The 16,441-nt window shown below is 40.9% G+C and overlaps 1 protein-coding gene across 1 annotated transcript in view; it reads right to left on the reverse strand.

The window, feature by feature from the left end:
- LOC112959750 (cytosolic carboxypeptidase 6-like) overlaps positions 1-16,441 on the reverse strand; it is a gene marked incomplete at its 5' end in the record, with an annotated part of 175,890 nt that overhangs the window by 1,418 nt on the left and 158,031 nt on the right. Inside the window, one exon of the mRNA XM_026053846.1 lies at positions 13,078-13,230. Coding sequence (XP_025909631.1) covers positions 13,078-13,230 — 153 coding nt within the window. The remainder of the gene's footprint in view (positions 1-13,077; positions 13,231-16,441) is intronic.

A 16,441-nucleotide genomic window follows, 5' to 3' on the forward strand; every position in this document is an offset into this window, starting at 1 on the left:
GGCTTTATAGGTTAATTAGAATAAGATGGAATTGGGTTTCTTATTAACATTATACGTAGGAGTTTCTAAATGGGACTCGCAGTCTTTGTAGTAGCACAATATTCAGCTTTGTGGTAAATGTATTCTGCTACACACATAACATCAATTTTTTTCCATAATAGATAGCAAAACCTTAAGGATATTCTGTATACTTACATGACAGAGAGGTACAGCATTCAAAAGGTTTTAAAGAGAAATAAATTGTTAAATTGAAATATGAAATAAAATAATTGCAAAGGTCTGAGGGAGGAAAAGTCCTCATGCCTCCTGCTAAAGTGAACATCTGAGGTAGAACATTAAATAGGTGAAAGCATCAGTTGCTGAACACAAGTGCAAAGGGAGACAACAATGTAAGTGTCCAAGCACAGAGTTGTGGTCTGAACAGCAGTAGCACTCACGGGACACACAGACTAAGCACAAGGGAGATGAGARAAGCGTCAGAGAAGGAATTTAGGGCAGGCAAGAGGGATAGAACTGCTCCATCAACAATATTTAGGGACAGATTGGCCCAGTCTGATGTAGCTCATCCTGTCTTTGGGTCACTGTTCAGACCYGAGATGTTTTCCAGCTCTATTTCCCATTATTTCTATCAGTCTAGAGGAAAGTTACTAGTTGAATTCCTCAAAAATGATTCTTGAGAAAAGTTTTATGTAATATTTTCATTATAGTGCTGGGAATGATAAGAGAGGACTATGCCAACAAAATTTGCTGATGACACAGTATGAGATGAATCATCATTATGGAGGAGGCTCTGAATATCATACCAAAAAAAAAAAAAAAAAACTATGCCAACAAAATTTGCTGATGACACAGTATGAGATGAATCATCATTATGGAGGAGGCTCTGAATATCATACCAAAAAAAAAAAAAAAAAAAAAAAGCCCTAAAACAACCATAGGGAAAAAAAAAACAACAAAAAAAAAGATGTTGAGGACTCGAGTGATAGTAGTCAAAAGAAACTCAGCTGCAAAACTGTCAGATCATGTACTCAGGACCTAATAAAAGACAATTTCTCCTATAAAATGAAATCTTATCAGCTAGAAATACAGGAAGAGAAAGAGTCTGATTTATTACTTCACTGAAGTGATTTTGGTTTTCTGGCAGAAAAGAGCTCAGAAATTTAATTTAGTTAATGGCAAAATTATACTTGCCATATTTCAGAAATAGGAATAAGTAGTTCAAATAATTTGAAGGAAGTTTTTCAAATGGATGAAATACACAAAAAAACCCACAAAATTTGGACCTCTCTAGTGCTTATTTTTATATAATGTTTTATGATTTTTTTAAGGGTTCCAGTTTCACCTGTCCAAAATTACTTGAAATGACAATAATCTTAATGGGATCACCTGTTCATTTCTTTGCCACGCAATGCTGAATTTTCAGAAAAAAGAAGCCAGCACCTTTTAAGTACATAAATGTTTTTGGAGATTAACTTTGTCAGCATTTTCAAAAAATCTTTCTTCTGAGTGCAGAGACCAACTTGATGTCTTCAGCAAAAGATAGGATCTTGGATTTGAYGTGGGGAGGTTGAGGCAGAGGAAAGACACCATAAAACTTAGAAATATGAATGCATGCAGGTTTTGTAACAGTGGTTCATGCTTGGSTTTAGAGCAACTGTTACCAGCCAGAATGTGACTTAACAGATGAAAAAAAGAAAATTCAGGATTCATGAAAATTGAGGAAAATTCAAATAATGTCAAGAAAGGCTGGCTGAACCTCTCTGTTTCATTTCTCTCCAACCTTCCACTCTCTGTTTCAAGTCAAGATAAATGGAATGGGGAAATAAACAGGCAAAACACTGATTCCTCACCAGAGCTGATCTTGGCAACTGACATGCTGAAACAAAGGCTATGAAAAGCAGTGTATGATCATGGCAAAAAAAAAAAAGAGCCTTTTGTGTGCGCATTTATTTAAACAAATCCTAATCTGTGGAGAAAATGAGGCAGGAGGTGCCAGGGAAAAACTGCAGGTGAGGTTGTCTATAAACAGCTCCGTTATTTCTCCGGTAGAATCTATTGCCCTAGAACTCTTGCTAAGCTGAACTAAAGTCATCATTAAGCAAATGCACTGAGAAGGCACAGTAGGAGAACAGCTAAACAAATATTTATTTCTCCAAGGCTGAATTGCATGGGAGTGTCAACAACAGCAGCAGCAAAAAGTGCAAAATCTGTGGGGAGGAAAGAAGGAAAACATCAAAGACTTTGAAGTTCTTCAATAGGGATATTTGTATAAAATAAAGAGTAAATCATTATTAAAACACACAGATACATTAAACCTCATGGAATCATTCTGCTTTCCAGTTCCTTCAAGAAAATTCACTAAGGAAACAGATATCTACAAGGTTTGGAGGTGCCAAGCAGCAAGAGCCCCATGTTAAAACAGCATAGAAGGAAGAATGAAGAATCCCCCTGCCTAGAACCTCCACAGGAAATTACACCTGGAAAATTGCACACACTTGGGAGCCTCGAGGGGCACCCTCACTCCACATCTCGGGCATCAGTGGCAGCTTCCCCAGGCCTCGCTATCAGATCTTACTCCATTTCTCCATGCTCTGTGGAACACTTTCTAAATGACTGGTTTCCTTACTGGGAAAAGCAAGAGCAGGCAGTGTGGAGAAATTTGTAATTCTTATGGGCCTTACTCCCAGGTATTGCAGCAGACGATGAGGTGCATGGGAAGGCAATACAAAAAAAAAATGTATGCAAATTCTAGGAGGTCCAGGGGCAGGACCTCCTTGCCAAGGCATGTGTGGTTTGACATGGGAACAGAAAATTCACAGGAGAGGAAGCAAAGGAAGGGAAAAAAGGGGCAAAAGGGGAAAAAAATGGGGTCAAAACACAGCGAGTCTGAAGAAACAGGAGCCCACTGGTTTCTGCAGAGATGTCACAGGAGATGCCAAAACAGGTAAGAGTGTAAGCTAGGCACAATATCCAGTGAGTGTAAGGTGGGTGCTTCAGCTCTACTTTTCACTGAAGACGGGCCAAAAGAACAAAGTGCAAAAGCTGTTAGTCCATCACACAGGACCTGCTGGGGAAATGGAACTTGGTCTTTCTCTGAACCTGCTCAACATGTCTGGAGGAAAAGGGGATCAAGGTGYGACTGCAGTGCAGGTCAGGCCTTACAGGTTTTGCAGCAGGGCAGCCTGGCTATAGGCTGCACATCATTCACGATCAATCCCAAGACATTTCTCCAATGCAGACAGAAAGGAAACTACGAGATACAGGTGACTCAGAGAAGAAGTAGGAAAGAAACCATCAGCCAGCCTGAAATCCGGTCATAGGCTCTGACAGATTAAGAAAGATGAGTTTCTAATATAAAAAAAAAAAGTCTAGGGTTCTTCTAAAATCCAACACATTCTATAAACAGCAGCTAAACCTTACATTTTATCAACTATTCACATCGATTGCAAAATAGTTCATTGCATTTGTGCCCACAAACTGTATATAGCTTCAAATTCTTGAGTGGTGTGCATGATTCACCCACAATCATTTGCCCTTAAATACATAACACCTGCAAAAAAATCAGAATAATGAAAATCTCCCATTGGTCTATATGGAGAGATGATGTAGGTCCAGGAAGAGTTTTATAAAAGGAYTGCATGTTCAGCTGTATGCCCACGAAAATCAGAGAATCTTGTTAGGAAATCCTCCCTAGAGAAGAGGGACAACTAATAGAGAGGGATTCATAATTAAAGAATAGTTTTGTATTACAACACATAATTAAAAACACACTGAGTGACCATATGCCATTTCCATTTGGAAATTAAGATGTATTTCACAATAGAGAAGTTAACTACTCTTAAAGCAAAAAAAGCTCCCCACATTTTGCTCATTCAGTGGTTAAGCAATAAGCACTTTACCTACCGGGGTAAACTGGGATTACGCATACAAATTGCTTCATATTCTTCAACCATCAGCACCAGCAATGGCCAAGGGTAATCAGGATGCAATTACAACCTCACCAGTTATCCGTTGATGCCGTTCTCACAGCTAAAAAGGAAGCTTTATTTCTAAAGCAGATCTAGGGCTCTACAAGCCCTACACTCATTGCACCAATGTAGCAAAAAATAAGGTAATATGAAAAAAAAATTAGTAGTTAGCACACTTGAAAGAAAGAATGACAGAGTTGCCATCAAGGAAGCTTAGACGTGCCATTGGGAAATGGATTGGAGCCCAGATGCTGTCAAATCCCTCCCAGCGAAGAGTTTTACGCTATCAGCTCCAACTGACTCCCATTTTCTAGRAGGTTTTATTCAAGTTAGAAAGAGAGCACAGAAATGCACTGGCTTTGAATTCTTTGCCATGGAAGACTGTAAACAGTGACATTATATATAGTGACTCTTCTGCTAGCCACTCTGCAGTGCTCTATAAGAGGGGCGCAACCGGCAGCTCGCTTTCCCCATGTGGGTAAACTAATTACTGCTGCAGCACGTCCAGCAGTGGCTGCTTTAACCCTGCCACTCTCKCAGCTGGTGGCCCATCAAGCTATATCACCAGCAAAATCTCCCTGCCTTCCTGGAGGCACCGAGGAAACTTCCCACTTCTCAAGCCAACTTAACTCTTCCCTCATACCCATCTCTCAGCAGCTTCATTAACTGTTTTAACAGCCTGGAAAGCGGGTGTGTTAGTGTTCTTTGTGATAGTCTACCAGCTCCATGACAACTGTGTCTGGAAACATGGAAATCATGGCATTTGGGAGCATTTTACCGGGCAGCCCTCTTCTGATTTATTCTGTAAACTAGCTACAGCTAGCATCTGAACTGTGGATGGGATTGTTAAAAAAATAAAATAAAAATATCCCAAAGGCAGATGGTAGCAAAAAGCTGATCTGAAGGAGGCAGCAGGTAAAGAGGAAGGATTCTGGGAGCAGAGACGTGATGAGCTGGGAATAGAGCTCAAAATTGCTTGCTGACTCATCTCACCTTGCAGTTTTGCTGTGTTTCTGATGCACAGAAATGTACTTCATTTGTGACTACTGAAATTTGGGAAGAAGAGGATTTGAATTTTTCAGAGTCATTTCAAAGAGGGATACTTTTATTTGGGGATTTTTTTAACTACCTGAGGAGAGATAGATCAGGCTGATACCGCTATGGAAAGGGCTCTCACACTCCTTAGTTGATTGCATTTTGTTTTATAACTTTTGAGATTAGTGGAAGCACTGAGAGGGGTAACAAAACTTGGCTTTACCAAAGGAACACTTTTCTCTGAACTAAAGAAATCAGTTTGCAGAAGTCTGAGGTGTTCTGAGAAGGCTCTTATCTGATTTGAACCTGTTTGCCCAGTCCTTAGAACAGAAAAATGTTAAGTCCAAAACTGAAAAGGCAAGAGCCAAATGCTCTCAAATCCGACAACATCTTCATAGATTCTATTACTTGGATAATTCCTCTTTCATTCTGCTGCTCAATGGAAAATAGCCAGCAATCACCCTCCTTAAACACTGCCTCACATTGCAGGACTACCATGCACACATCATGCCCAGCACCAACCCATCATGCTTTAAAGGGCAATTCTCATTGGAGAAATAATGTTTTAAAGGTACTTTGTCACCATACATACATCTGCTCCCTGAGACGCTCCATTATCCCTGTAATTTGCGGTGAAGGAATATCAGATTGTCCCCTCTCCCCATCCCTCCCATGTGTCTTGCCGTCATGCTTGCTTAAGCTTGCTGACAAAAACCACATATTTGCATGGTCATTAGCAGAAGGGCTAATGCCCTTTATAAGCTCTCATCTTGTGCCTTAAAAACAAAACTATCCAATGAACACTGCTTTCTGAAACTGTGGTTAAAAAGTAAATTGGGTTTCACACTTTAGGGTTTTAGATGTTCACCTGCAAGAACTATGGTAGCTGTACTTTCCTGCTCAACAAAATCCATGCTCTGCTCCATACAGTGTTCTGCCATATAGCTCCTGACCTCGTGGAGGTCTCTGCAGCCCCCTGCCTATGCTCTGCACCCTGGACTAGTTATGTGGGATTTACCAGCTTAGGGATTGGCCTGCATTTCACCATTCCATAGGATTCAACTTCCCACACACTGATTTGAGTTACGCTCAGAGCAGCTGCCTCCCTGAGTGCTACGGCATGGACAAGGCTTGATAAGTTCATTGTCTTCATCGTAGGAGCTAACGAAATAAGAAGCCAAATGAAAAATATAGAGCCCCGTGCTTACAAYCAAAGGACAGCAGTGGGTCTAAATATCTCAGGCACTGCATCCACAGGGCAGCTGCTGGTTTCCAGGATCCAGGATGGTGTCTAGAGTTCACAGTTCAAACCCTCTGCAGAATCCCTGAAGTAGGATCTCYGATTCATAAGGTGTAGCAAGAGAAGCATAGCACATGTTGTCAACCCCCTTAGCCTTCCAACTCTCTACATTTGCAGAAAACACTCAGAGAACTGAGCCACTCAGATGAGCAGCTCTCTGAGAAAACTTCTTAAGCAACATCATGCACCCAGGCAAAGCAGAGAGACAGTGACCTTACACAAGATCTTGACACTGTCAGTCAAAGGATTCCAGACAGAACTCAGCAGCCCACCAAAACCTACTCAGGAAAAACAAAAAAAAAGAGGCAGATTTCAGTCATGCTTTGAGCAAACTCAGCCTGGAACTCCTTTAACCAGCAGCCTCTGCCACTCCAGACAATGCTGTGTTTCCAGAGCACTCTTCCTTAGGACCTCTCAACTCCTCCTTTACAAACCCTGCTTTCCCTCTTCCTAGAAGTGCACTTAGACAAGTGTGACAAAGCCGCCTACTTGACCATAACCTATGCCCAGATCCACTGCCAAGAAAACAGAATTAGTCTGGAGCCTATCCTCCCTTAAAGAACCAGCTCAAGCTCCAACCAGTGATATATAAATATAAGTGAACTGCAAATGCTTCAGGGCAACAATGAAAAAAAAAAAAGATTTTTTTCCCCTGTTTTTCTTAACTAGAAGCAACCTCTGCTTCTCAGAGCACATTCTTCCCCAAAGATGCCAAAGCTGGCATTTCCTAGCCTAARCTCAACAGAATAATCACACCATTTAGAAAATAACTCGTGTCTCTGGAGTTCTCAGTTTCCCTATTTGTCAGTAGAAAACGAGACGTTTCCTCAAAATATACAATAAAATAGCCTCTAGCAATAGCCTGCAATGTTTCGCTTTACAATGGCTTTATGAGCGTGTGTGTGGTCTCCTGGGAGTGCTTTCATAATCATTTATACAAATGACACAAACTTAGGACAATGAGAAGCAGAAAGGGAAATACGACCATTGCACATACGGCTGCTTTGAATAGTCTGCAGGAAAAGTGGTTTGTTCTGTGACAGGGAGATGCTCAGCTYGCTTCTAGGTCTAGAAGGGGAAATTACAGGTCCTGAGGAGGAGCAGCATGCAGGTACACTGCTCCCAGGGCAGCCCAGCAGAGCCCATTACTCAAACSCCTCCTGGGATCTCACACTGCTCCAGGAACAGAGTTCTTTGACCCAGATTTGAATGCAATCTATATTAATATTATCACCCAGTCAAAGTAATAATACCCAGAAAGAGGTCCTGGGAGGGAAGCAGGGGTTCGATTTTCAGCTCCTTTTCTCCTCCTCYTCCACTGCACAGCTTGTTCCAGGCAAGTTAAATTTGCAGGTCTCTGTAAGGGAGGTAGCTTCCATTTGAATGTAAAGGAGCTCCTTTCATTTGTGCCACTCTGGGATGCTGTCACCTGCTCGCAGCTAGTTGACATTAGGTAAGACTGATGATGGTCTTCAAGAATATGCCATAAAAAATGCTAGGAAAAGTTGTTTCTTCTATGGATACTCAGAATTTCTTCCTGTATGGGGAGGGAGGGGGGACTGTCAACTTGCATGTGCACAAACAACATGGCAAGAAGGTAGTGAAAGAAAATCCATTTACTTGAACACTTTTTTTTTCTCTTCTTTTGCTTTTCTTTGCAATACAAATTAATTCAGCTCTCTGTGTACAAAGAGGSGTGGACTGCTTCAGCACTATGTAATGGAGCAGTTTCATTTAGCCATGACTCTCCAGAGGGCAAAACTCTTGTGAGGCCAATGCCAATGTGCAGAAGCACGGACTTTGCARTCTGTTCTCTGTGTCACCAGAAACACATTTCCTCTCTCTCCTCACATCCCAAACCCCAGGAGAGGGGAAAAAAAACCAAACAAAAAAACAAACAAAAAATCACCAAAAAAACAACATGTATGGAGCGACATGTCCAAAAAGCAGCAAACACAAATCTATCCCAGAGGGGCAATAAAGCAAAAAATAGCTGTATTTGTCTTCCTGGAAATGCCCTGGTACAAGACAACAAAATAGAATGTAGGACCATTTGTTGTGCTCCAGTTTTAAGATATTTCTGAGGAGATCTGTTAATCTTGCATGATGTTAACAAAACTCACCTGAACATAACCTTCTGGAACAAGGGTCTTTTTTTTTTTTTTCTCCCAGAAAAGGTGTTTTTGTTTGGTGTGTGCATGTGTGCGCACCTGTGTGTGTTGCAAATGAGAAGAGAACAGACCTAGGGTATAAGGATAAATGGAAAGCAATAGGAAAGGAAAACTGAGAGCAACATTTGACTTCTTTACTTGGACTCCTTTACTTTACTGAGTTTTAGGCCTCCAGGCTAAAAAAAGCCCCAATCCCAGTCATTCCATGTTTGAGTTTTCTCACCATGCTGAGACAATGATGCCCTCAGAAAAGTGATGTATTAGGAGACTGTATTATGATACTGGTCTTAACCACAGGCTTACCCAAAGGAAGCCATCTAAGTCAAGCAGCACTGCTGAGCAAGCAGCGTGCTGCCAAACATGGAGAAGGAAGTGGTGACAAAGACACTGGAACAGCACCTGGGCAACCTGTGGTTTAGTCTTTAATTTCCCCAAGCAAGTCCCTTCCCATCCACTCTCTGCCTCTTTCCCAGTATGAGTGGAAATTTTTGGAGCTGTGGACTGTCTTTCTCCCTAGTTACCCAGTGCCCAAAATAACRTGATCGCAAGTCTTAATCAGGGTTTCTATCTAACCAAAGTCACACAAAGGTTGATGAATTGTTTTTAAGGAAACTACTAGGAGCAGAGAAAATGAAATAAGAACTCAAATATATCTCAAGTATCCCCAGTTCTGAGTCCAAAACACCTGAAAGATTCAGTCAAGTATTCCAGGCTATCTTCTTCATTTAATCATAAAGCAACTTTTAAGAAATAATAAATCCATGAGAGGGTGRCTGTAGTTATTTCTTCTAAACGAACCACAGACAGCAGATGTTCTCCTCTCTCCCAGTCACAAAGTTCTAAATTAGCCACCCCTACGACTAGCAGTGTCTTGAAACATTCAAGTGCTTGTGCCTGGTCATTATGACTAATCCACTCTCCAGAATGAAGAAGGTCAAATGAAGAACACCACTCCAAACAACTCCCAGCCATGGCTTGTGTGTAAAGCACTCAGACACGGTGTCAACAGCTGCTCCTGAAACACAGTGAGTCAGCCCTTCAAAAGAGCTTGTCAGCTCTCACTGTTAGAGYTTTCGTATAGATTATATTTACTCCCTAATGTTTAAAAACATCCCGTTAAAACCTCGAAAACATCAACTATGTATTCCTTACAGAATTTGTCCTTTCTCCCCACCACAGAGAGCTGCCCAGGAATCTCTCCCCCTCTTGTGTACTTCGTAGGAAGGAAAAATCCTAACATTTCTCTTCTTCACATGCTCATCTCCAAGAAACAGACAGAGCCCCATTTCCAAACTGGAATACAAGTAAGGAATTTCTGGCCTCTCACACAACTTCCACCTGCAAACAGCAGTCAACACAAGTACTGTGTGTTTTGCTCAACAGATAGGAGACAAAGGCATTAGGTGACTTGCCTTTGGTCCCACAACAGGCATGCAAGCACAAATCCCCTATCCATCCCCTACTCTAATCACCAATCTCCCTTGGATGCTGTCATTTAAATAAAAAAGGCCTATTGGAAATGACAGGTGAAGAAAGCAGCCCAGGCATGAAATGCACTCTAAAGTATATTAATAGAAGGTTGCCAGACAAAACGGCACAAGGCATTTGATCGCATCATCTTAGGCTTGTTGTTCATGCTCCTTTGCATCTGGCTGCGTGATTCCTGCCAGATTCTCGGCTGGAAGAGCAGGCTAGGATTTGCCTGCTTTCCCTAACTCGTGCCGGGCTCAGCTGCAATCATGCAGAGCACTGAAAGAAATCCCTTTGAGTCGGGATTCATTCCGAACATGTAAAACCCAGACAAATGACTGCTTCTCCAAAGTGAATCCCATTTCACAGCAAGTAGGTTATTAGTGTGGAACTCCATACAAGTAGCCCGCATTCAAAAGCCCTCTGCATTATTAATAGAAGATGAGCTTTTGACATCAAAGGAGAACCATTATGTATGCTAAACGGTGGCAAAAATTGCACCCGCACTTCAAACCTTTTCAGTTCTTTGTCCCTTGTAAATCAATCAAGGTTGACAGATGCTTTAAGGAGAGTAATCTTTTCAATGATACTGTCAATGGATAACATAATGGAACATTGTCTCTGTGCTGTGTGAAGACATGGAGCTAGTCAATTATGGACAACACTTCATGCAGCCGCCAGTTTTCACTTGAAGTGCTGCTGTTGAAGTATTATAATCCCAACAAATGGCCGCAGCAGCATACAATGTAAATGAGACCTCCTGAAGCTTTGGAAAATTAATTAGTAACAACAGCGGTCCATTCCCACACTTTCAAACACCAGCCTGGTAATGTTAACGATGCACTTCCCCCCTCCCTTGGAGCAGTCAATAGGGCATATTTACATACACTATTTTTAATCTTCAACATTTTTTTCCTCTCTTTTTGAAAATGCAGGAAGGTCTGGGTTCCCTGCCTCTCTTTCAAGCAGCAAACTTCACCCCTGATATCTCTAACCAGCCACATAACCCACACAGCTGGAGCTGAAAACAAGACATCAGACCTTCCTACTTAGGCACAGCAGTAACATTCACTCCTCTTGCTTCTATGACACTTTGTGACTCTCTYCCTTTCCAATATCTCTGCCCCTTGGCTGCCCTGAGAGGAGTGCATTGAGGGGACAGTAGAGAAAAGCTCCAGGGATGCAGTCTGAAAGCCCCTCTTGTGTGCTGAGCAATTGGGGATGTTCTTTCCTGCACAGTGCATTGGCTCAGTACAGGTGCCAGCAGCACGTATATCCAGGCCAAGATTRCTGGTAGCCAAGAAGGMCAACAGCATCCTGGCTTGTATCAAGAACAGTGTGGCCRGCAGGACTAGGGAAGTGATCRTCCCCCTGTAMTCAGTGCTGCTCCTCAAATTCCRTGTTCAGTTTTGGGCCACTCACTACRAGAAGGACATGGAGGTGCTAGAGCGTGTCCAAAGGAGGACAACCAAGATGGTGAAAGGGCTGGAGCACAGATGTTACAAGGAGCAGCTGAGGGAGCTGGGGTTATTTAGTCTGGAGAAGAGGAGGCTCTGGGAAGACCTTATCGCTCTCTACATCTACCAGAAAGGAGGTAGCTTCTCCAGAATAACTATCGATAGGACAAGAAGAAATGGCCTCAAGTTGTGCTAGGACAGACTGAGGTTAGATGTTAGGAAGAATTTYTACACAGAGAAAGTGGTGAAGCCTTGGAACTGGCTGTGCAGGGAAGTGGTGGAGTCACTGTCCYTGACAGTGCTCAAGAAACGTGTCAAGGAGGCAMCCGGGGACATGGTTCAGCAGGCATGGTGGTTACGGGCTTACTGCTGGACTCGATGATCTTAAAGGTCTTTTCTAACCATAATGATTCTATGATTCTGTCTGATTGCCAGACAGCACAGAAAGGAGAGTGAGAGTCAAGTGGGAGAGACTGTCCTGCTTATTTAGTGATTGGCTTTTGGTTGCTATGTCTTTTTCCTAAAGATTTTTCCCTTTGCCAACCCAGGCTTCCACTGAGAACTTAGTGCCCTTCAGGAACAGTACTTAAGAGACTGTTTACTCAAGCAAACCTGGAGCATGTAGATCAAAACAGAGCAAAGAACAGTGAAGCTGAGCTGGCAGCTCCATGGGTGCATAAGGAGAGTTGGGGTGGTAGTGGTGAACAAGCAGTTGGAGGCAGGCTTGTGGCTTAGATGTTCAGCTTGCACAGCCTTCAATGAAGAGGCGCACGAAAAAGAAGAGGCTACAGAGAGGGTCAAGAAGTCATTCCTGGATGAAGTCGCAACACACTGCACCAGACCATGCTTCACTTTTGTAAAGCTACTGCAGTCGACTAAGAGCAAAACCAATCTTCAGCCAGTTTGAAACATGTTTCAAAAACATTTCCCCTTTTTGACTCATTTATAGGTGTTTGCCACTTATTTCCAGCGCACAGAGTTAAACACACACATACTTTCTTGCACGGTACAGGACATGTATCAAGCAATTGCAGACTTTAAATTGCAGAACAGCTTTCCATGGTAACAACATCAAAGAATTTCAAAAGCCTATATTGTCTTTGTCACAACTTTCAATAGAAAATTTTCTAACCTTTTCAAGTTTATCTTTGTTGCTTCTATTTGATATTATACCATTATTTAAATATACAACTCAAAAGGTTTGCCAATGTAATACAATATAAACACTGAAACAATAAAGGTGATCCACTTAATCAAAACACAATCTTTTCTTCTGACCAAAAWTAAATGTTTCAATAGATCAAGACCAAAGGTTCCCTTTGGACTTCTTGTTCTAATTCATGACAAACTCAAATGCCTGCATTTCACATGGAATTGAAAGCCCTAATATTCAACTAAATGTAAGATTTAATGACATGGAAGATGAAGTTCCTGCTTCTGTGTGTGTGTGTGTGTGTGTGTGTGTGTGCAATACCAAAACATAAAATCACATTTTTACTTTGGGAGAGAATAAGGGTAAAAGTAAAGATGGTGCCTAATCATGGCAACATCCCTTAGATATATTTAAATATGTAGTCCCTTAGACATATTTAAATAAAGTTCACTACAAATAAGCGAGAAATTTATCATAAAAAAAAATTGAGAGCAAAAAATATATTAAGAAAACCTTTACTTACATAGGAGAAGTCTTCAGCATTCTGACAGAGCAGCTTGGGGAAAACAGCCTGTCGCTGAAATCTTTCCTCGTCTTCAAAGATGTTCCCATACATGAAGCCATTCATCATGGTGGAGTGGGCATGGATGTCAATATAGAATTCCAAGTTAATCTTCTGTTGAAGGAAAACAAGCAACAACAGCCAAATCAAAATTAAGCATGAGATAAATCACAAGTGTGTCAAGTGTGTCAAGTGTATGAAGCCTCCTGCAAATGCAAGACTGCCACTCTTAAATGTAAACGCAGAGCCAACATCAGAGCGCCATRCTAAACACACCAGTTCTCTACATCCAGCCCTTCCTGCCTCTCTGCGGGTGTCTGTGTGATACAGCATGCGGACCACCACATTGGACACATCCCATATCCAACCTTCTTCCGAGCAACCTGGCACACCTATGCAGAAGAGGATGCTGCAAGAGAGCCAAGGCACTACCCTTTGCTGCGCCACAGGACTCAGTGCCTCTGCACTGATAAAAATATGCACCTTCCAGTTCCAGAACTWGCTTGTTCAGTCATAGCTTGGCTATCTCTGCATGGCTCTGCGGTGCTACATGCAGAGCTATCTTTTCTGCCAGCAAAAAGACACTCAATATTGTGTTTAAGAAAAAAAAAAGTAAAAACAACAACAATAAAAAACCCCGCAGAACTTCTTAATCTCGATATATCCTTTTGGGAACAGCTTCTCCACATCTGCTTAATTACAAAGCAAGTCCTCATAAAACTCTAAATTTAATCCTTCGTCTCTGGTCTCCTGGCATTACAGGAAAGAAAAAAAAAATGGGGGCATCTCTGGCCCCTCTTATTTCATTTTTCACCATCTGAAAGCAAGAGATGATCAGGCAATAAGCTGAATAGTGTCCTAAGTCCTCAGGGTCAGAACCGAGGCTGCAATAAAAGCCATTAAGACTAAGATGGAACATGACCAAGAGACTATAAGAGAAAACTTCTCAAGTCTCCTATCCAGGGATAACACAAGAAGAGGATTCCACTTGCATCAAGAGGTTGTGATGCCAAGGCAGGTAGCCTTCAGTGTCAGACAAAGTCCCTGGATACTAAAACACAAGGTATAACTCTCAGGCTTCGCATCTGGTCTGCATACTGAGCTTGTTTTTGATGCAGAGTCAAGCTGGAGAATACTGAGCTACAAGAAAGTCCCATGTAATACAAAAGCAGTTCATGTGACAGCAGCGTCAGCTCTTCTAGTCAGTCTCTAACCAGGGCAGGGGGAACATCATTTAGTATGCAATACTAATATGATACAGATTTACTTTCCCTTGGCAGAAAACCAATGTACAATACACAGCGACTGTTTAGTTTAATTAAACAGCCTAGAGAGAGTARTATCGCATCTTATTAAGCCTCTTCTATGTTAAGATGTTAGCTAATGCAATATCAATATCTGACCACGCTTCATAGGAAAAGAAACATTTGATTGTCTTTCGCTCTAATACAATAAATTGTTTACTACTGCCAAAACATTATGCCGTGCCATAGAGGAGCAACACTGCAATAAACCACACAGCTGCTATCCAGAGATACAATGTTGAGGAGAAAGATTAGCATCGACAGGACGAAATACCACAGGTTTTTTTTCCTCTCCAAGCATATAGAAATTAAAAGCAAAATTAAATAATAACTTTCATAAGATAATTTTCCTATCAGAAACAGAATTTGATGATATCAGGTGCACATCAGCATCCTCATAGAACAGGACACATTGTAGATTCTTAAAACAGATATCCGATACTGAAGTAAGAAGATAATTTGGTTACAATGGATACTTTTAAAGCACAAACGTCCTTAGAAGTCAGTAACCCAAGATGTTTATTTTAGTACAAATAGACACAACTCTTCAAAGGGACATATTAACTAATAAAAAGTTATTGAGATGCACAGCAGAATATAGAGCAATGGACTAATATTCTTTACAGACATCACCTTCACCTACAGATTGCTAAACTTTCAAACTGCTTATTTGAAAACTATGACATTCAACAGATATCTCATCATTAGGACAAATGGCTAAAAATATTCATCCTGTAATTTATTACAACATTACAACTTCAAAAGCCAAGTCAGACAACAATAACTCTTTAACTAGTTCTTCTGGTCTTTATTCCCTATCCTCCTACTGAACAAATGAAATTTCTATTGCATATAATTCAGCCCACCAAATACAGACAAAATTTGCAATTTTTGTCCATGCTATTCAGTCAGTTATTAAACATAGCTATAATAATTGCCAGTTAGACATTCTACTCCCAGACACTGCTGTATATGATCAGAACAGTATTTCACTGTTTCATATTTCTTTTCTTCTTATCACATTCATTATTTTATCAAAGTGAAACATTACAGAACAGAATAACTCAGCGCATTGTTAACATAATATAAGCGTTTTTAATAGAAAAAAATATTCTTATTCACAAGCACAAAGATATTCTGGACTTAAAACGGACAATAGCAGTCTAGTCATTGGGACTTTAAACAAGAAGTTTGCCTCCTTGTATCCCAAATAGAAAAAGTCCTGTTTGCAGATAATTAAGATWTATTCCTGTAAAATAAGGGTATTTCTTTCTAACTGTTTTTCTGGGTGTAGGAGAGAGTCTGTGACATACATATTCACAGGTTCTTTGCATGTAGGAAATATTTCAGTCCGTCACACCACAAACTTGGGCAAGGAAATAAAGAATACAATAATAGCTTTAAATTTCAACTGAGGTTTGCTGGAAGCCTTTGACGCAATTATTGGCCTCCTGCAATTTAGGCAGGATCACAGCATTAACACTTTATTAAATATATATAATGTCACCAACTGGCAGGAATTTCAGAAAAACAGCAGAGAATTGACCTTCTGAAATTTATTCTCTTGGAGGTAAGAATAAATTTAATGGGAAAATTAGGTTAATAAATGCACATGTACATGTTACATTTGTGCATAAAAACACACTTAAAACATAAACCAATCCTGTGTTAAGTCGGGTACAAGGGTACCTGACAGTATTTGTGCAACAGAACCCATCCTGACTGTGGCTTATAATGCAGAAACATCTACAGGCAAGAATGGGAATAAATTTAGATGTAGCTCTGAGTCCTATAGTCACATTTGCTTCAGCCTTTAAGGAGAAAATAACAAACAACCAAGGCTCAAACATCTCTGGCTGCCATAACTGCCTTCTGAGAGACTTACAAGTTACATCCTACAATATGATATTAAACTCATCATTTTCTGCTTTAGAGTTGGAATGCAAAATGATTCAGATGCCTTATAAAAATGATCATGCAATTTAATTCCCTCAAGTATCCTGTCCCTGTGTTTACAAACA

The sequence above is a fragment of the Nothoprocta perdicaria genome, unplaced genomic scaffold (assembly GCF_003342845.1).
Source record: "Nothoprocta perdicaria isolate Ctin4 unplaced genomic scaffold, notPer1 scaffold_0, whole genome shotgun sequence".
Taxonomy (NCBI): domain Eukaryota; kingdom Metazoa; phylum Chordata; class Aves; order Tinamiformes; family Tinamidae; genus Nothoprocta; species Nothoprocta perdicaria.